The sequence below is a fragment of the Ambystoma mexicanum genome, chromosome 5q (assembly GCF_040938575.1).
Source record: "Ambystoma mexicanum isolate Mex_15411 chromosome 5q, UKY_AmexF1_1, whole genome shotgun sequence".
NCBI lineage: Eukaryota > Metazoa > Chordata > Amphibia > Caudata > Ambystomatidae > Ambystoma > Ambystoma mexicanum.
In genome coordinates this window covers 1,121,719,792-1,121,738,396 of record NC_090933.1, presented here as the reverse complement: position 1 = coordinate 1,121,738,396, position 18,605 = coordinate 1,121,719,792, and the positions used below count along the sequence as shown (strand labels likewise).

General features: G+C 41.5%; 1 protein-coding gene across 2 annotated transcripts in view; it reads left to right on the top strand.

The window, feature by feature from the left end:
* ADCY8 (adenylate cyclase 8) overlaps positions 1-18,605 on the top strand; it is a 1,651,787-nt gene that overhangs the window by 1,232,970 nt on the left and 400,212 nt on the right. For both annotated transcript variants that reach the window (XM_069621638.1, XM_069621637.1), the window contains one exon: positions 15,001-15,202. In XM_069621638.1, the coding sequence (XP_069477739.1) occupies positions 15,001-15,202 (202 nt within the window). The remainder of the gene's footprint in view (positions 1-15,000; positions 15,203-18,605) is intronic.

Here is an 18,605-nt window from a genome sequence, read left to right as displayed (position 1 = left end):
AGATTTTAAAATCATAATCAGGGACAAACCTTGGAAGTGGACTCCCAAAGGAATTTAACAATAGAATAAATAAATAATGTAACAGTTCAATTACCTTGCATGCCTGGTATCTATGATTTGCTCAAGGCACATACACATTTCACAGACTTACCACAGGCTAGACCAATGCTAGTGGTATTGTCTCTGTAATAGATCAAATATCACAATACATAAATGCCCTGATTCATGGATTATTTGCGTAGAAACAAACGGGATTTGTGTGCCATTCTGCCTGCAAATCCCCATTTGTTAAACAGGGATTCGCAGGCAGAATGGCACACAAATCCTGTTTTTTTCGGCGCAAATAATCCATGAATCAGGCCCAAAACCTCTGGTCCATAGATTACCATTTTGTATAAAAGACACAATGGATAGATTACAACAATTTGAACAATGAAATGGTCTCAGGACTATTTATTGGATACTTTAGATGTGTCTGCATTGCACAAATTCATACATCATTTGAAGCGATTGCTATTTCCACATGCATGCCCCAATAAGTAAATCAGAGTAGGCATGTATCTTTGCAGGCGGTCAGGCCCACTGTCCAAGAACCAAAGTTATATCAGTATTTTTTTAACTTACATGTTGATACTTTGGGAAAAATATAACACACGACAGATTTGAAAAACTATTCTTTGAGGTCCTTGCTGATGCTCCTCATGTATATTTGCTGCAATCCCGTCCAGCACTTTGGGCTGTAGCCAGTAGCAGATTTATTTCCAATTCAAACCCATCCCGCTTTCGGAAAATGTTACAACATAGCTGGTCCTTGGTGGCCATGCCCACTTTAACCCCAGTACCGGTCCCTCGTGGTATACCTCATTTACCAAAGTTATATAACTATTTTTTGTATCTATATTATGACACTTTTCAACAACAAAAAAACACAGACATACTTACGAAACCATGGTTTTGGGTACTTGCCAATGCTCCTTTCAAAAATGTCAAAATGTACGTACAAAAATGTTTCTTATATCTGAGACCACACTTGACAAAATCCATTCAAACTTTGCACAGACATTCTTGGTTCGGTCTACAATCTTTCTGCACACGCCTCTGCAGATTCGGTAAACGGCACCAAAGTTATGAGCCATCAAAAAACGTTGACATCACCCTCTAATTTTGACCCTTCTTGACAAAATTCCACCAAAATGTGTGGCAACAAAATGTAACTTTGGGTTTGTTTGCAAACCTTTGTGCAAATTCGTCAAACGGCACCAAATTTAAAAGCATTTCAAATATTTTCAGACCCCTCCCCATTTTAACGAAACATCACCAAACTTTGCAGAAACATTCGGGGTCAGGTCTAAAATGATACTGTAAAATGAAATGCAGTTTCTTTTAGTGGAGCCAAAGTTATAAGCCATTCAAAAACAGTTTTTCACCAACCCTATAAATCAGAACTATTCATGGATGTCCCCGAACATCTGAGATTTTCACGAACAACACAGGAATGTTCCTGAAAATCTTAGATGTTCCCGGACTTTAGAGAAGAAAAACCACCTGATTTTTGGCTTTTTTATGGCCATATCCCATGCCATCCTCATCACCCCGCACCTCCCCAGAGATTGTTTAATTATTTTGACAAGTGTAATATTGTGTAATTGTAAATGGTTATTTACAACACGCTTAATACCCAGAGGTTTCTAAGCGTGGACCCTGGGATCAAACCTGTGTTGCTTCGTGTCATCTTGCTTCCAAGACGAGCAGGTTGCCCCTGAGCTATCCTCCCTCCACTAATATGTTTTTACTGAGATGTTTGTGTAATACGGTGCGGTCCGCAAATCCAACATGGAGACGTTTCAAAAGTTTTTACACACCTCACATTTTTTATTGACAAATGAGCAAGTGCGTACGATGTCTGCGAAAGTCACACTGCTTTCTGATTGGTCCAGAGGTGTCCGCGAACACCGAATCAGGAAGTGAATCCGTGGACTGGACCCACATATCACTAGTTAATATTGACCTACTTTTTGGCCATTTTAAAAAAAAACTACTGTATGGATTTACACCAAATTCGCAAAAGCACGCTTTCAGGATCAAGCAGCTGCTACTCGCTCAAGTTTGGTCAAAATCCGTACAGCGGTTTGAGCTGTAGCTGCGAGCAAATAGTGTTTTCCATTGTGCCTATGAGGATTTCAAAAATGTTGGAACCCCCTATAACTTTGTCCCCTGTACAAACCTGCACAAAGCTTCACAAAATCATTTTGAGGTGGACATATACTTTATTGTATAAAGTTTGGTGAAGATTCGTCAAAAGGTGCCAAAGTCATGAGACGCCCAAAAAGTGCTCTTAACCATAACTACAGGGCCGCTACCACAGGCCCTGTAATGTTCTGTAAGTTAACAGATGTTCACGATAAATCCAAAGGTAATCTATATCAGAAGCAGTAGTTAGTGTGGGGGGAGAATACCAAAATGAAATCTAAAAGAGTTATTTTTGCTCAAGAATATCAGCACACATTTCTGTGGAAATGCCATGCCATGGGTGAGAATTTTCCAAGGAAACGTGATGTCATTCTTGTATTCAATCTTTACGGTACTTATTTAGGAACTCGAGACCTGAAAACTTCTTAGCAATTTTTTTTTTAAAAAGTCAAAATGTTGAACTCATTAATAACTTAATTAGCATTTCAATTACTGATTTGATTTTTTTAGACTCATAAAACACTTTATAGCATTTTTCAAATGTTGTTATTGTCCATGAAAACTTATTTACGACTTTGCAAAAAATAATGTTTTCAAAGTCTGTATGTACTTAAAACAAAAATGTACATATTTGGCTAAATGTTTTGTGACTTTAATTATTTTCCTTAAGTGGGAATTTTTGTTTGAATGTGCCCAAATATATTTCTACATTGTTTAAAAAAAAAGATGAAATAAGAGTTCCTTTTGTGGTAACCTTTTAAAAATGTAGACTTTGATTTGCACATTTCTTTATAACTTTTTTATTTAAAAAAACAGTTGAAAGGGTTCTTGAAGTTCTAAACATTGTTCGAGCATAACATTTGCAAAATACCATTTATAAAGGAAGTTCAACTTTTCCTCGCTGGAAGCCACTTATCCACATTTTGTTACCACTATGATACACAGCCACAAAAAAGAGACATTTTTATCATGAGAATTACAGTGGTCCAGAACTTTGTATTTTTGCCATTATTGCCATTTACTATGCAGCAGAATGTTTACAAAGGAATTCCAGATCATGCATTTTGAAATGAGCTTTTTGTTAAGAAAAAAACAAAAAACACCTCCAATAATGGAGGTGATTTACACACATATTATCTGAGCACATTTCTAATTGTGGAACATACACATTACATTTATTACCACGATCAGTACATTTTATATATTTATCACTACACCTTCAACCACAATACAGTATTATCACTTCCCACATTCCAATCACTGGCAATGCATGTGAGTAGTAGGTGGTATGGCCATTGGAAAGGGGGGTGGGAGGGTGGAGAACCATACAAATGCAAGTTTGTTCAAACATCCTCAACATCTGGTTCTTTTCATCCCAGCAAACAGTCCAGCACATAGTGTACAAGTGCATGAAGCTCAAAGGAGGACATATTTAGAAACGCCTAGGCACCAGCCAGGTAACTCACTGTCTGAAGCATGTCAACCTCATCATAGACAGCACCTGCATGGTACCCCAATTCCCTAAAACCTCAGAGGAGCAATTCCCAGAAATCCCAAAGCTTCACTTCGCCATCCTCATCAATACTTCTTACTCTCTGGGAGACCACATCTTTGCCCGGAAGCAGTGTATTATTTTGCATAAACCTCCATATGCTGTGGCACATCTTCTCTCATGGGGTTATCACTCTCTGGGACACCATCTCCACCTTCAGAGTGTTCACTAATTTCCAGACAGCATCGCAACAGCTCACAGGTCTCAGCTGGTGCCAGATATCTATTCCTCGTGATGCAGTCCTTCTTCGGAACTGTTCCTCGAATCTCCTCAGTCTTGCCCTGTAGACATTGCAGGTAAGAGAAGATGGCCATTTGTCCATGGTGGCAGTAGGTTTGAGATCCTCTGCCACCAGTCCCACTTCATCAGTTATGTCCTGGTCACTAGCTTGCTTTCACATTAAAGTGCATAAAGGACAGTGGTGTACCATTATTTTTGCCTCACTAGTGGTATCCCAGCTCAGAACCAAGAACACTTATGGTATCACCTATCGTTCACTGCTTTTCTAGGCTTATCTCAGACAGGCAAGCTCACATTTCCACGGCAGGCAGGGGAGGCTCCAGAAATGGAACCCACATTGGAGCTCACTGATCTCAACCATGGTTTATAGTGATAATATTGAAAACAAAAATGTCGAAAGTCATAATCTCTCGAATTTTTTTAATGACATTTTTTATTCGAAATGGGGGGGGGTACCCCCAACCCCCACTTTTTTTTTGTTTTACCCTTTTTTTTCTTCCCGGACCCCCTAAAAAAATATATAAATAAAAAAATAATTCAACTTTTTTTTTTTTCGACATTATTGTTTTCGAGATTATGACTTTCGATATTATTGATTCGATATTTTGACTGCACACCCTCAACCATGTGCAGGAACCCCAGTGTCGAGTTCTCATGTGGCTATCGCACTGTGCTGGAAAACCTCATTCTCATCCTGCATGAGAAAGGATGGATGTGGGGAAAACATGAAAAGACATAATTAGGCTATCAGTGTAAAATTGAATTGCCTGTGCTATTGCTTGTAGTGTTGTGCTAAATTTCAAGGTGTGCACGCTTCTGTTTTTCAGCAGCCATGGGTAAGGTTTTGAACTGAAGCAATGGGCAGGTCACATGTGAGTTTCAAAGGATAGGGGAACCATATATACAAGTTAGTTTCACAACGAGGACCGTGTACATAATGTATGTTCCCATAACAGTTTTGGCAAAGTGCCATGTACAATGTGCCCCTAGGGTATTTGTTAATATTTGCATAATGATGTTCCCTTCTAGGTAGAAATCCATTTTGCACAGATGTTGACAGTGTTTCTATATGCCTGATATACACATCTGTTATTGTATATTTCAAAGTCTTAGGAACAAAGGCTGCATTTTGGAAACAAATAGGGGTCATGAGCATCATTTGGGAGTTACTTATGATCTTGATTTAAGGGCCTAAGGGCTACTTTGCAAAACCTCTGAATAGCATATTTGATTACTGCCCTATTACACTATCTCAGCTCATGCTAATTTCTACATCTGGCTGTTTGTAGAGGTTATCAATTACTGTTTATCGGCATGCCTCTGCATCGTGTTTTGGATAAGTATTGTTTAAATATCATCCATAATAGTTTGTCATCAAGGTCAAAGATGAGGTCCTTTTATTCTTGTGTTGAGGGGTAGAGGGTCATGCAATGTCTACTACACCTCTACCTTTGGTAAAATAAAGTGCTGTTTCCTCCTCTAACCCAGATAGAAAATGTTCCAAGCAAGGACTTGTGAGCTGAATTGGCCTTTCATCTTATCTCAGTATAACCGAACATTCTACTTTCTGGCCCAGCCTTCTGGAACCTGCAATTGACCAACCACCGTTCAGTAAATAAATCAAAACATGGGTGTTCTTGAATTACACAGGCACCGCCCAGGCAATGTTTCACTCATCTCTTGCAATCAATACTGAACCGCCATAATAACCTAGCGGTAAAAGTTGCGTTTTAGTAGTAATACAGTATATACATAGATATTTGCATACATAAATACAGTAATTTCATGAGTCTGACATTCTTTCGGCTCGTCATGCTTGCCATTTGCACATCTGCCAGCAACTGATGCAACATCCCGTGCATCAAGCTGATGCCCACCTTTGCATCGCGTTTTTCGCTTCTTGAAGTGCATTATAGAACATGCTGTCCTTCTTCAAGCGCAGTGCACAGAACATGAAGTACATTCTGGAAACAGAGCATTCCTTTTAAGCCCCGTGAAATACAAATGGCCGCCATGCAAAATAAGTTGAGTTCCATCTGCTAAATGGAAAAGGAAAAGACATCAGCAATCAGGCTATACATAGCCATGGTGTCAGGCAAAGTGCCTCATTAGATGGGAAATGTTCTCTGCACAAAAGTCTCCCTTCAAATGCTAGCAATAAAGCACTTCTGTGTCACAACCCTGCATTATTTATACCCGCAAATGACTGTCAGGAAGCGCAACGTTACAAAACAACAAACCATAACACAATTCAGAAAATTGCTTTTCCTGATGATTGGCAGATCACTAGTGCCTGCTGAAGTATCATAAACATGTTCCCCATGAGTGGTGGTCTTAGCTAGGTTATCTGATTGCATTTTATCATATAGCAGTGATGGAGCAGATGGGCAGGAACCCCGAAGCACCTAAAGCACAGGAACCCTAAAATACCCGATTATTGCTGTGAAACACACGAGCAGACCAATGGCCGCAAAAAGGGAAATGTCCCTCTTATATGATCTACTAAGGCATCGAAAGAGGACCTTTGGTCAGTTGCCTGGAATTGCTCAGTGGCAAACATGGGTGCAGCACGGGCGTGGCGCTGATTGTTATGCCCAGCGCTATGAGTTCTAGAGCAAGTCAGAGGGTATTAAATGGGCTGTCAAATTATTGGTAGCTACAAGGTTTTTCGCTTGACAGGTTCATTTGCATATTGAGGATCCATATACAAATGACATCGCTGGCACATTCTCTTCATCAACATATGGTGGGCTCTTCCAAAGCTGGTGGGTGTAATATTCCACAACTATGACGGCTGGTGCCCAGGTTGCAGTCTGCCTGGAGGGGATGATATTAGATGAAAGAGAGCAAAGTTGTAACATGTAATCTCTGGTTCACACCTACGTTGGTATACACCCACAGCAAGAGGTTAAATGCTTAATTCCTGCAGGTGTTTGCCAGTGCTGAGCCTCAGGACTTATTTTCCAGCACTTACTGAGTCTCATCAATTAGAAGAGAATCTGCAGTTTCTGATTTATTTTGGCAACTTCACTTAATTTATGTTATGTTTATGGTCAGTAATACTCAGGGAATGTGCTGTCCTTGCTGCAAGACTGATTCACTCCATCCCGGCTCATTGTTGGACAATTTGTGAAACTTATGAATAGGGCTGTCGCTGCAGCATGAGCAGCATTGACCTGGGCATCCATTTTTATGAATGCATTCAAGGTAATGGAATTAGCGCTGGCTACATTTGCATGCTGCCCAGTCTGTGTGCATCATTCATGCTACCTACCACATCACAGTGGCTACCTTAATACAGCCTGCAGAAGGTGGGCACCGCTTTGCTTGTGCCACAATGTGCTGGAGGTCAGGCACCCACGGTGCCAGGGGTTCTGCCCACACACCGCCTTTATTTCAAATGTCGAGCAACGCTTGAGTGGGAGTGATCAGCATCACACGTGTATAGGCAGGGGCAGGGCCACCGGGCATATGCTGAGACTGGATGAGCACTTCCCCTCCCCTGTTCGGTGGCATAGGGTGCACTGATAAGCAGGCATATGACAAGGTGCAGATGCAGTCAGTGTTAAACAAACACTAGCATGTGCCTATGGTCAGCACTGCATATTTGCTGTCACTAGCAGCACAGAGGGCTAAGGAGAGGACAGTAACACTTGCACCCCTACACAACCTAGGGAAATGTCACATTGCTTAATGCGAGGGTCGCCGAGACCTCCTACCTGCAATAGTAAAACATAGATTACATTCCCTTACTCCACCCAGCGTGGACCATGCAGAGGTTTGACATTAAAGCATTTTAATGTATGTGACTAAACCAGAAGAAGAAACTAAGAATTGCTTGCAAATAGATCATTCTAACAGCTCCTGTTGGCAATATGTGGGAGTTTGCTTTGCATGCACGGGAATATTGTGAAGCAATATTTCTTGATCTGCAGTGTAAGACTGGGAAATCATCTTTTACAGACAGCTTATAGATCTGGCGTGCTGCTGCATCTCTCCAGGGTACCAGAACATTCAGACTTTGAACCCCAGTGAAGTGTAGCAGTCCAGAGTCGGGAAGAATGTTCCAGTGCTGCACAGAGCTGCCAGCAGTGTGACTGATGCTCAGAAGGGAGCATTAGCTATCCGCCCGCTGCTGACATTATTATGATTTACCGCAGAACCCTTTCATTTGAGAGCATTTGAAGTGCTGATCCAGTTCCATTAAAAGTATAGCAGCCTCACTGCGAATTAATGGCACTGACCATTGAAAGCAGAGTAGGCAGAAGTGGACTTGCAGTTCAATGACAAATATTCAAGCTCTACTGAAAAGTACAATTTCTTCAATTTTTGTCCAGTCAAAATAACTTTAAGGTTTGATGACAATGAATACTTGAATGAGTCTTTTTTTTTTGTTAAATATTTATTAGTAGGTACATTGGTATACCGGGTTACTTTGAACAAACAAAAATCAATTCAATGTAAATATCTCATATTAGAAACAATGTTTTAAGATATACATTGATAATGTAATAAAGGCCTGGCATGCAGAATCAAACATGATATGTCGTAATGCATAAATGAAATATTTATGCAATATTTTCAAGATAAACTAGCAGGTATATATTGTATATATTATTGAAAGTTAAAAACATGAAGGACAAAACAGGACAAATAGGATGGACAGAAACGAGGGGGGCGAGGGATGGGACATTATCGACTTGCTATTAGAGTTTAAAGGCTAGGTACTGTATGTTGTAAATATTCCGTGAACGACCTCCATTTCAATGTGTGTTTCCTTAATAGAAGTGGGCATGCAGCATTGCATTTCTCCATTCTATGAATATTACTAATAGAGTTCCACCATATTTTACAGTGCAGTTGTTTATGGTATTTCCTATTCGAGGTGATAGTTTGAATAGCTATTGCAATAAAAAGACCAAACAAGAGTCTTATTTTTGACGTGATACTGTCCCCTGTTTGCTATTGGTGCTGGCAATGGATGGGTCAGTTTTGGGTGGTGCTGACTGTAGGCAGGGCTGCAAGTGGGCAAGGATGGTAGAAACAGACTAGAACATATTTAGACTCTGGCAATTACTTTGCAGAAATGTGGCACTGGTGAGGGTGCAGTCAGGATTTCAGAGTAGGGCAATAGGGAATAAAGATGAGATGTGTCCACAGTGATTGACTTACAGACAAAAAACAGATTGGCAGGGTGGACAAGTGTACTAATATGTCAGCACACATAATGTAATCGTTTGTCTGGTGCAATTTGGTGTGCAGTATTCACACCGTGTTTACCGGGCCTCATCTAAAAGAGACCGGCCACATTCTTATAAATCAAGCCAATACCCATGTTCACCTTATAAACAAACCGTTGCTCCTTATGCTGACGTGATACACATTGCTTCAGCCCTTTTAACAATTTCAAAGGGAATTCAACCACTTAGTTTAGATTCTCCATTTTGATACTTTGTTCAGCCATTAGTCTATTGAACAGATAATCAAGACCTTTCTGTTTTTTACAAATAAATAACTGACAGGAATTACAGCGATTGTATAGCATTCTTCATTCTAATGGATTTGAATGTAGAATGCAGACTTAGAAGAGTAGAATGTGCATCTTTAGAAAGGAGAGGAATGGAGAAGAAGAGCGGTAGAGGAGTCAGTGGGGCATTGCATTCATACAAAGAAAGAAGGAAACTGCTCTACCATGTTTGCTGCATCATTTCAGTGGCGACAAACAATGAGGATTGCTCCACCGAGTACCAGCATTGTGAACGGACCATGCTGCAGCTGCCCTGTGATGGCTGAAACTGTATTGGTGGCCTCATCCATGCGGTGTGAGGAAGATGTGCTCTGTGCCGAAATCAGTCACATTGCCATCGTCCTCAGTGTTTGCTGTATTGGACTGAAGAGGTTGAAGTCAAGTAAAATAAAAACGTGGGTAGACAGCGGCAAGTGTGAGTATGTTGGCGGTACTGCATGCATGTTTTAGTTTGCTCATTGGGAGATGCTAGTACTCTGGTTGCGTTAAGGGGTTGTGGCGAAATTTAACTGAAGCGCTGTTTCTGTGGAGGGCACACGGCAGAAGGCACTGCTGTTTAACGCACAGCCGCCTGGGATACCTTAGCAACCAGCATAAACAAAGTTGGCACATTAGAGGAAAGTACCTATTGCTGTGCCGAAATGTAGCAGCCATTTTGATCCTTTTCATAAGCTACCAGCACAAAGTGGATGCATAGCAGGATTCTCCAAATTTAGCCCTCGAGGGCCGGGATACTGAGGGGTTTTCAGGATATCCCTCATTAATATTTATTAGGACACATTTGCATACATTTAGAATCATTGGGCCTCATTATAAGTTTGCTGGACTGGTAACAACGGTACCAATAAGCCACGAATGGGCAATTACTGAGTCTGGCGGGCCGTAATGACCTGGTAATTGGCCATTCGCGGGCGCTGAAAAAAAATTATACCGGCGGCAACCGTGCCTGTTATACCGGCATGGCTACCGCCGGTATTGTAATGAGCCCCATTGTATGCACATGCATCTACTGAATATTAATGAGGGCTATCCTGAAAACCCAACATGGATCCCTCCCTCAAGTGCTGCAGTTGGACAAGCCTGCACTAGAGGAAAGTACCTATTACTGTGCTGAAATGTGGCAGCCATTATGAATTGTCCTTATCACATGAGTGGGTAATTAATACGTTTGTCGTCATCTTACTCATCCCAGTACTTACATACAAGTTTGGTTGAATTAACTTTTGACCAAAAATGACATTCTGATACCAGAAATAGCAGTACATAAAGTTATTTCTTGGAAAACCAAGTTGTGCCCAGTATACCCTTGAAATGGTGGCAGAATCGTTTTGACCATTATGTGTTATCATAACATGGACTGAATTTTGCCAGTGAAAGGAAAACATTTTTACTCATGTATTGTTTGGGTAATTATGGCAAGAACAATTTGAAAATCTACCCAGAGGAAGAATCTCAAAATGTATCTGATTATGAAAAGTGCATAAAATGCTTTATGGACACTATGTGAAGTCAATGAGCATAGTATTAGAGAGGTATCACTTTGGGAAAAGAAAGTAGCAACGAAATGAATCTGTAGAGCAATGCATCAGTGCGCTAAGAGGTCTATCTTCTACATATGAATTTGGAGGAACACTTAATGAGAGACTTGGTGATCAATTTATATTAGATGCAAGGATAGTAGAGTCTGAGAAGCCTTGTGGTCAAATAATAACCCCTCTCTTGATGAAGTGCACAGAGTGGCAAAGGTTTGGAATCAGAGTTTGCAGAAACGGAAGTGGCACAGGTGATAGAAGTATTAGGAATACAAGGTAGAAAGTTGGATAAAAAGAAACAAAGCTCGAAAAATAAGAGTACCAAATTAAAGGAGAAGAAAGATGAGTAAGAAAGGACAAAATGTTTTCGGGGTGACAGTATATGCCATTTCGCCAAGACTGAGAAGTGCCCTGGTATCAAAGCCTTATGAAAATAATGCAACCTGAATGTTAATTTCACTAACTGCTGCAGGTCAAAGATAGATATGGTTGATTGTGTTGATGAGTTATGTGATGATTTAGAGAAGGAGTGGCCTTACGTTATGGATGAAGATGTGTTAGATAATATTGGTATCAATGTAGATGAGGATTCTGATGCTGAAAAGCCAATGGCCTCCATTAAGATTGAAGGGAAGGATGTTGAAATGGTCATAGATTCGGGGGTCAAATATACTTTGATGCCTAAGAAGAATTTTGAAACCACTTTACAAGAGTAGTGTAAATAGACGTATTGAATAAGTATGATGGTTCTGGACCACACTGCAATTTAAAGATAGGTTTAAAGATAGGATGACCAAAGGAAAGGTGTAATTTCTCAATAAAGCTAGTCATCTTCTTTTGAGCTGGTCTCATCAGAAGAGGTTGGACATAAAGCTTGAGCCAAATGCTGAAGAGCCAGTGTATGCTGTAGATGGGAATAACAGAGATGTATTGAATAAGGTATCACGCCATATGGTATTTAGAAAAGAGTTAGGGTATCTTAAAGATTACATGCATTACATGAGGCTGTTCCGGCGGTGCGGAAAGTAAGGTCTGTAGCTATACATCTCAGGATTGCTGTAATAGGAAGAACTTAAAGAGATGGAAAGGAATGGCATTATAGAAAGAACCACCTCTTCAGAGTGGGTTTCTTCTCTTCGTACACAAACCAAATGGCAAGTTAAAGCTCTGTATTGACTTAATCTTTGTAAATTGGTGTGTTATACCAGACGGACATCCTTTACCTAATATTACTGAAATTGTAGGCACCATTATTGGGGCTAAATGTATGAATAGCTTGGATTTAAGATCTGCATATCAGTAAATAGTATTACATCTTGACTCCAGAAATATCATTGCATTTATTATTCCATAGGATTTATTCCAATGCAAACGCATGCCTTTTGGCTTGAGTTCTTGTGAATGACTCCGAAGCGTCCACCGGTCTTTAATGATTGGGCAGTTTATTAATTGCTGTATCCTGAAAGGATGAAACTATCAAGGATGTGCTTGCAGTGGAGGGGGAGAACTAGGCCCCCGGGTAGAAGAAATCATTAATTCTGCTTGTCTGCAATGTCTGCAGCATGAAACGATGTGCAATCCTGAGCATGAGTGTGCATGCTTGTTGCACTGCGAGCGAGTGGTGGTGGTGATGAATGGTGTGTGAGTGGAGTTGTGTAGGTTGCAATCACTTGACTGTTGAGTGCAGAGTATGTGTTTGCGTGGATGGTTGAGGATCATAATTGGAAGTGGTAAATAAGGTGTAATGCACGATATCCTGTCCGTATCTCAATCTTTAGCGCTCATCCATGCAAAAGGCAGACCTCTGAAGGTCGTTCCTAAATAATGGTTAACGTCCTGTGTTATTTCTAATACAAAGGTAAGCCTGGCTGCACATGCTGATTAATTTTAGCAACAACTGTACATCTTTTTTGAATGGTGTTAAAAGTATATAAAATTAATTCAAAAGTTATATTTTTTAAGGAAGCAAAATAAGCAAGTTGGGGAAGAGCGGGGACAGGAAACATGTTAAAATTAAATTTAAGAACTCTTTATCATATGGTTGACACAAGAAAGTTAAGGTGGGTGACGCCAAAGGGAATTGAAGGGGTTGGTTTATAAGAGTCCTGCCCATACAAAGTTTCAAAACAGAAAGGAGGGTTTAAAAAAGAAAACAGTGTTCAATATGGCCCGGTATCTCCTAGTATTGGACCATTCTAAGGGCCACATTACAAGTACAGATGTGCTGGTAAAAACGGAGGTAATACAGTTGTAATTATGTTACCATCACATTACTGCTGCATTAGTGCACCACCGTACTATAAGTTGGGTGGCAAGGTGGAGGATTTACCTCCATCCAAAAACTCCCAAAAATCGGTGGAATTAGTGCCAGAGGAATTACCGCTGGCGGTTATTTCCGTTGAAATCCACATGAGGTCCTATTGACTTTTGATTATCGACCTCAACAGGCTGTATTTAGTAAAACTAGCTTTGCAAGAACCAAATTGGTTTAGACTTTTAAAGCGCTGCTTTCACAATGTTTGGGCCTGATCACAAGTGGGCCCTAAATAGATCACTTTAAAATGTATTCAGTCTTATTTTGTCACAACTGTAAATTGCATGCATGGGACTACCAACATTACCACTTACTGCAACGTCCCAACTGCATGCAAGGTTAACACTCACTAAGTGTAGAGGGAAAGGAAATAGTAAAAATAAGGTAAAAGCACGTTTCCTCCTCCCATTTTCCATCTTGTGGACAAGTAAACGTGGATGCTAACTATGCTTTTCAGGAATCCGCCTGGTTTTCAAGCTTCAACCCAATTTGTCCGTATGGACGTTTTATTTGAATTCTGGGTCTACTATTTGTTTGATGCCTAACATGAGGACCAGGGACTGCGGAGGTGTCCCCCGCTCTCCATGTTTGGCATAATGAGCTTTGAGGGTTGCAGGGGTCTCCCCTGCTTCCATGACATGGGAAGTGGGGGAATAAAAAAAAAAAGGGACCCTCCTGCGTCAGCTCGGGTCCACGTTAAAGGGACGGAACTGATGTTGCAGGGCTGAAGAAGAAGCACCGACCGGCGGCCGGCAAGGAGGTAGGTAGGGGAGGAAGGATTCAGGCACAGGGATTTGGTTTGTTTAACCAAAGGTGAAACAGATATGTGGTGGAATCGACTACAAACAATTCCGCTGTGAACTGTTTGACTTCGGTCAAACAACCCAGATCCGTTTTCAACAGCTACAAAAACTGAGGTGGATCACATAGGAATCCATTAATTTTGCACCTGAATGAAAATGTCATGCACGTATAAAAAGAAACACACTGAGAAGACAGGGGAAGAAGTTGCAGCGGAGAACTTATCTTTGCTCAGTGTCCCGCCTTCTTCTTGTCACTGCTTCAAAATGGGGCAGAGCGTCAAATGGAGGTGAAAATGCATTACACCTTGCTTTTATGCCTGCGTTTAAAGTGAAAATCATTGAATCAAGGCTGTCATGTTTCATAAGCCTACGTTTAAGATGGTCCAATAGCTGTTGAAAACAGAAAGACGCAATTGTTATCATTTGAGCCATCCATTGCCCAGTCATGGTTATATCGGCCGCAATGCCCAGTCTTTATATAAATGGGCCAAGACATGCTGCTTTAGTGTTACTGAGTGTATACCCCATAAAATCCTCCTACAGGCAAAGACAGAGCTCAAATTGGTTCTACAGGAAATTGGATCATGTGAAAATATATAAGGTTAGCAGCCATGCAGGTAAAGCTGGATTAACCACTGGTATAACCCCAAGAGGAAGATGCCCAACATCTGTTGCAAAATCAAAATGGCAGAGGACCAAAATTGGCATAGTTGGATCCATGCTTTGGCCAACTCACTGCACTATTGATTGGGGTATGGCCCGCTCTGGGTATTGGGTGGGCTTGGGGGCAAGACCTATGGTGAGGGTTGTACTTGCTCTGAACTGTTCTTCTCTCGTTGCAGAATGCTGCCAATGATTATCCAGTTCTCTGTGCTCATCATGCTGCACTCGGCGCTCGTGCTAATAACCACCGCCGAGGATTACAAGTGCTTGCCCTTAGTCCTCCGGAAAACCTGCTGCTGGATCAACGAGACCTACTTGGCCAGGAACGTCATTATTTTTGCCTCCATTATGATCAATTTTCTGGGAGCCGTCATCAATATCGTAAGCATCCATTACAGCGTTTACATTTACGTGTTCTCTGTCCAGCACCAGGTGCAGAAAGGCAGCTTTTCAGGAAATGACATCTGCTGTGGACAGTGTGGTCTCCAGATCACACGTGTATTGCTTCATCCGAGGGATTGTCAATTTCAAATCGTTTCTCATGCACTTTGTCCTGGGTTTGAGCTGTGATCTAATGATGCGCCTTTGAAGCTGCATTTCTCAAAATAAAGCAATCTGCATTAAGCGCTGAAAAAGTAGCCAGTAATGTATCATCGTGATTTGTTATATTATGCATCGTTTTAAGAATTCAAATGCCAATACTAAAAGTAAAATTCAACCAATTCCTTCAAGCTGTGGAATTAAAAAAAGCATGTTTGTTCATGGACTATACTATTAAGCAGTTGAACTGCATGTGTTTCCAGGGGTTCCCCGTATGTCATAGTCGTAGGCAAGGTAGGGCAAGAGCAGGCAAGGCCCACCCAAAAGGTCTAAATGCAGCGGTGTGTGGGCATTTACAGATGTTAATGTCACTGCAGTGGGCCCAACTACATTAACTTCAGGCACCACTTTTTAGACGATCCTGGCTGTGCCTATGTGTGTGATATACTCCAGAGACACTGGGTCTGATTGACCAATTATTTTCTCCGCTGGCAACTGACAATGAACCTCGTGAGTAGAGGTAAACCATGCATTCTGCCAGTGACATGACATGAATCATAATCTATTTGATTACAATTATAGTCATGGGGTCAACATATTCTGTCTCTACCCATCATACTGTATCACAAAAAAAAGAACCACTTTGTTTAAGAAGTTATTCCGATTTCTAAAGTCCCTTCATCTAAATAAACGTCCCTGTTAATAGAATCTTGCTCTCCCTCACTATGTTGCTCTATCCCTAGAGAGTACTGCGTCTTATGTTAATAAAATGATACTTGATCAGTCTTGGTCAAGTGTTTAAGACACAATCCTATTTGTTTGATTGTTTGAAGTTCCTAAATATTGATGTCCTTTTGCCAAGCTCACAAAGAAGTCTAGTGTGTCTCAGGGTTCAGGTCATCACTCCTGAACCTTCATTTTGTCGACCGGTTTCAGCAGATTTGGGAACCTTTCCACTTTCTTCAGGACATATATAATGTCATTAGTACAACATATTCAATTACAAAAATAAAAAAGACACTGTTCTTATTCTTTGTCTTGATATCCACGTGTTGGAATAGGGAGAACATCTCAAGGTTTCTCTGTTGGACCACCCAGTTTCCTTCCACATACCCAGTCTTCATCTATTCTGTAGCACGTTCATTTCTCGTGCATAAATGGCTTGGGCCATCTGTCTTTTTTCAATGTAAAGCACACCCTTGCCACGTGCAATCTTTCATCTGTTCAATATTATTAAATTTTATGTTGAAACAGCCGCTTCTTGAGTGGGTAAGGTCTCCGTCACTATCGTATTCCACTGCAGGTTATTTCCTCTCTGATGGCTCTAACAGGTGTGATGTGCCTTGTGGCTGAGTTCTACCATCCTCTCTCCTCTGTGGAATCGAGTTACTCGATTCCACAGAGAGAAAATAACGTGCAGTGAGTAGTGAGAGAGGGTATGGTGAGTCTCTTGTCTATCCCTCACACTAGGTAGGCGCCACAGCAGCACTCTCTAGGGATAGAACAACATAGTGAGGGAGAGCAAGATTCTCTTGACAGGGACTTATATTTAGATGTAGGGATTTTAGAAATAGGAATGAATCACAATCTGCCAGCCAAAATGTCTTTATATGGGCAGATACACCACACCCATGAAATGTGCAGGAAGGGATCACCAAAGGAGTGGCTACCGCAACCCCAAATATGGTATGCAGTGATTGTTTTACTGAAATAAAAATAACAAAATAACATTTTTATCTCAACATTTTTGCAGGAAACAAATACTGAATTGTTTTGAAATATATATATATGGGGCAAAAATGGGAATGGGGAAGGGCAATGGGGGAAGGGGGCATTACCACCCCACCAACCTTGGAATAGGGTGGTAATTCCCCTTTCCTCCAAGGCGGTGCCGGTATTTTACCGGCATGGACCAAGGTGCTAAGAGCACCTTGGTCCACCGCCGTCTGTGTAATGAGGCCCATAGACATGTGGACCAATTCGTTGTGCTGTAATATTAGGCCAAAAGCCCCGGTATAATGACAATGCAGGAGAGAGTCTAATTACTGAATGTCACATGACAGTTTTGTCAGGGGGAAATTCTGCCGGGGTCGGCCGGACCGTCCGCAGACCTACAGGCAGGGAGGCCCCAACTCCTCCCGTGTGTATCCCAGATAAGATGAGATAGAGTATGAGACGCACACAAGGAGCAAGGTGACTCTGCTGTTTATTAGACAAAACGGCAGGGATGGGTCAAGGAGCGCACGCGTTCGTCCTGACACACACTCAATTGTGGGGCTCGCAGGCCCTTTTTACTGTATTATGACGCGCTACTTGCATCACTTCAGAAAGTTAACAAAAAACCTATCGCCACTCTTAATTGGGTGTTCGAGTGGTAGGGTTAGTATAGCACACATATAGAGAAAGATATTAGTGGACAAGGTGTAGTCAGGTGTTATATCTGGGTTGTCCCTACAATTAGATACATGAAAATTGTTACATGAAGGCTCCTGAGGATTGGCTAAATGTGCTGGCGTCAGTGATAAGAGCCCCATGTTCTGATTGGTGCACCCGTGAGCTTCCCAGCCTGGGACCACCGTCGTTCCCAGCTCTCGGTGTACCTGTAAGTTGCAACAATGTTTCACTATGGGTACATGCAGACAATGTGAGGACTTATTCATAGCTAGACGGGGTACCGTTCCCACTGTTGCAGATGTCCATTGAGCCTTTCAAGTGTATCTGCCAGTGTCTCGTAGCGAGGGATCCAGACGCCTCTGTTCTCCCGGGTTTGGCATCTCGTCAGGTTCGGCTTGATCACGTGGGGAGGGACCGTGAAAGAGGCATAATTCTGCACAATTAATATTGTTTTTCTACTGTGCGTCTGGTTTAATTTGTCGGTGTGACTTTAACGTTGGTGCACGGAGTGCGAGGTTGCAACATCGTGCCTTTGATGATTTGCTCTTGGAGCGTGGGTTTGCAACATTGCGACCTTGGCTGGTTGCTTCGCCAAGCTCATTCTGTAGGATCAGCAACTGACTCTTGTCTTGTTGATGTCCACGGGAGCTCTTGTTTGAGGCCTACTTTGGCCCGGTGCATAAGTTGTCCGTTTGGTGCACAGGTGCTTTAAGTTATAGGAGCATATAATTCCATAATCGGTATTGTCTTTATTATATTTCTCATCGTTGTACCTGATTTCAAAGAGAAGCGTGAGCAAGCTAGTAAAAGTTCATGACGCGTCTTGCGTTTCTGCATTCTGAAAGCCTAT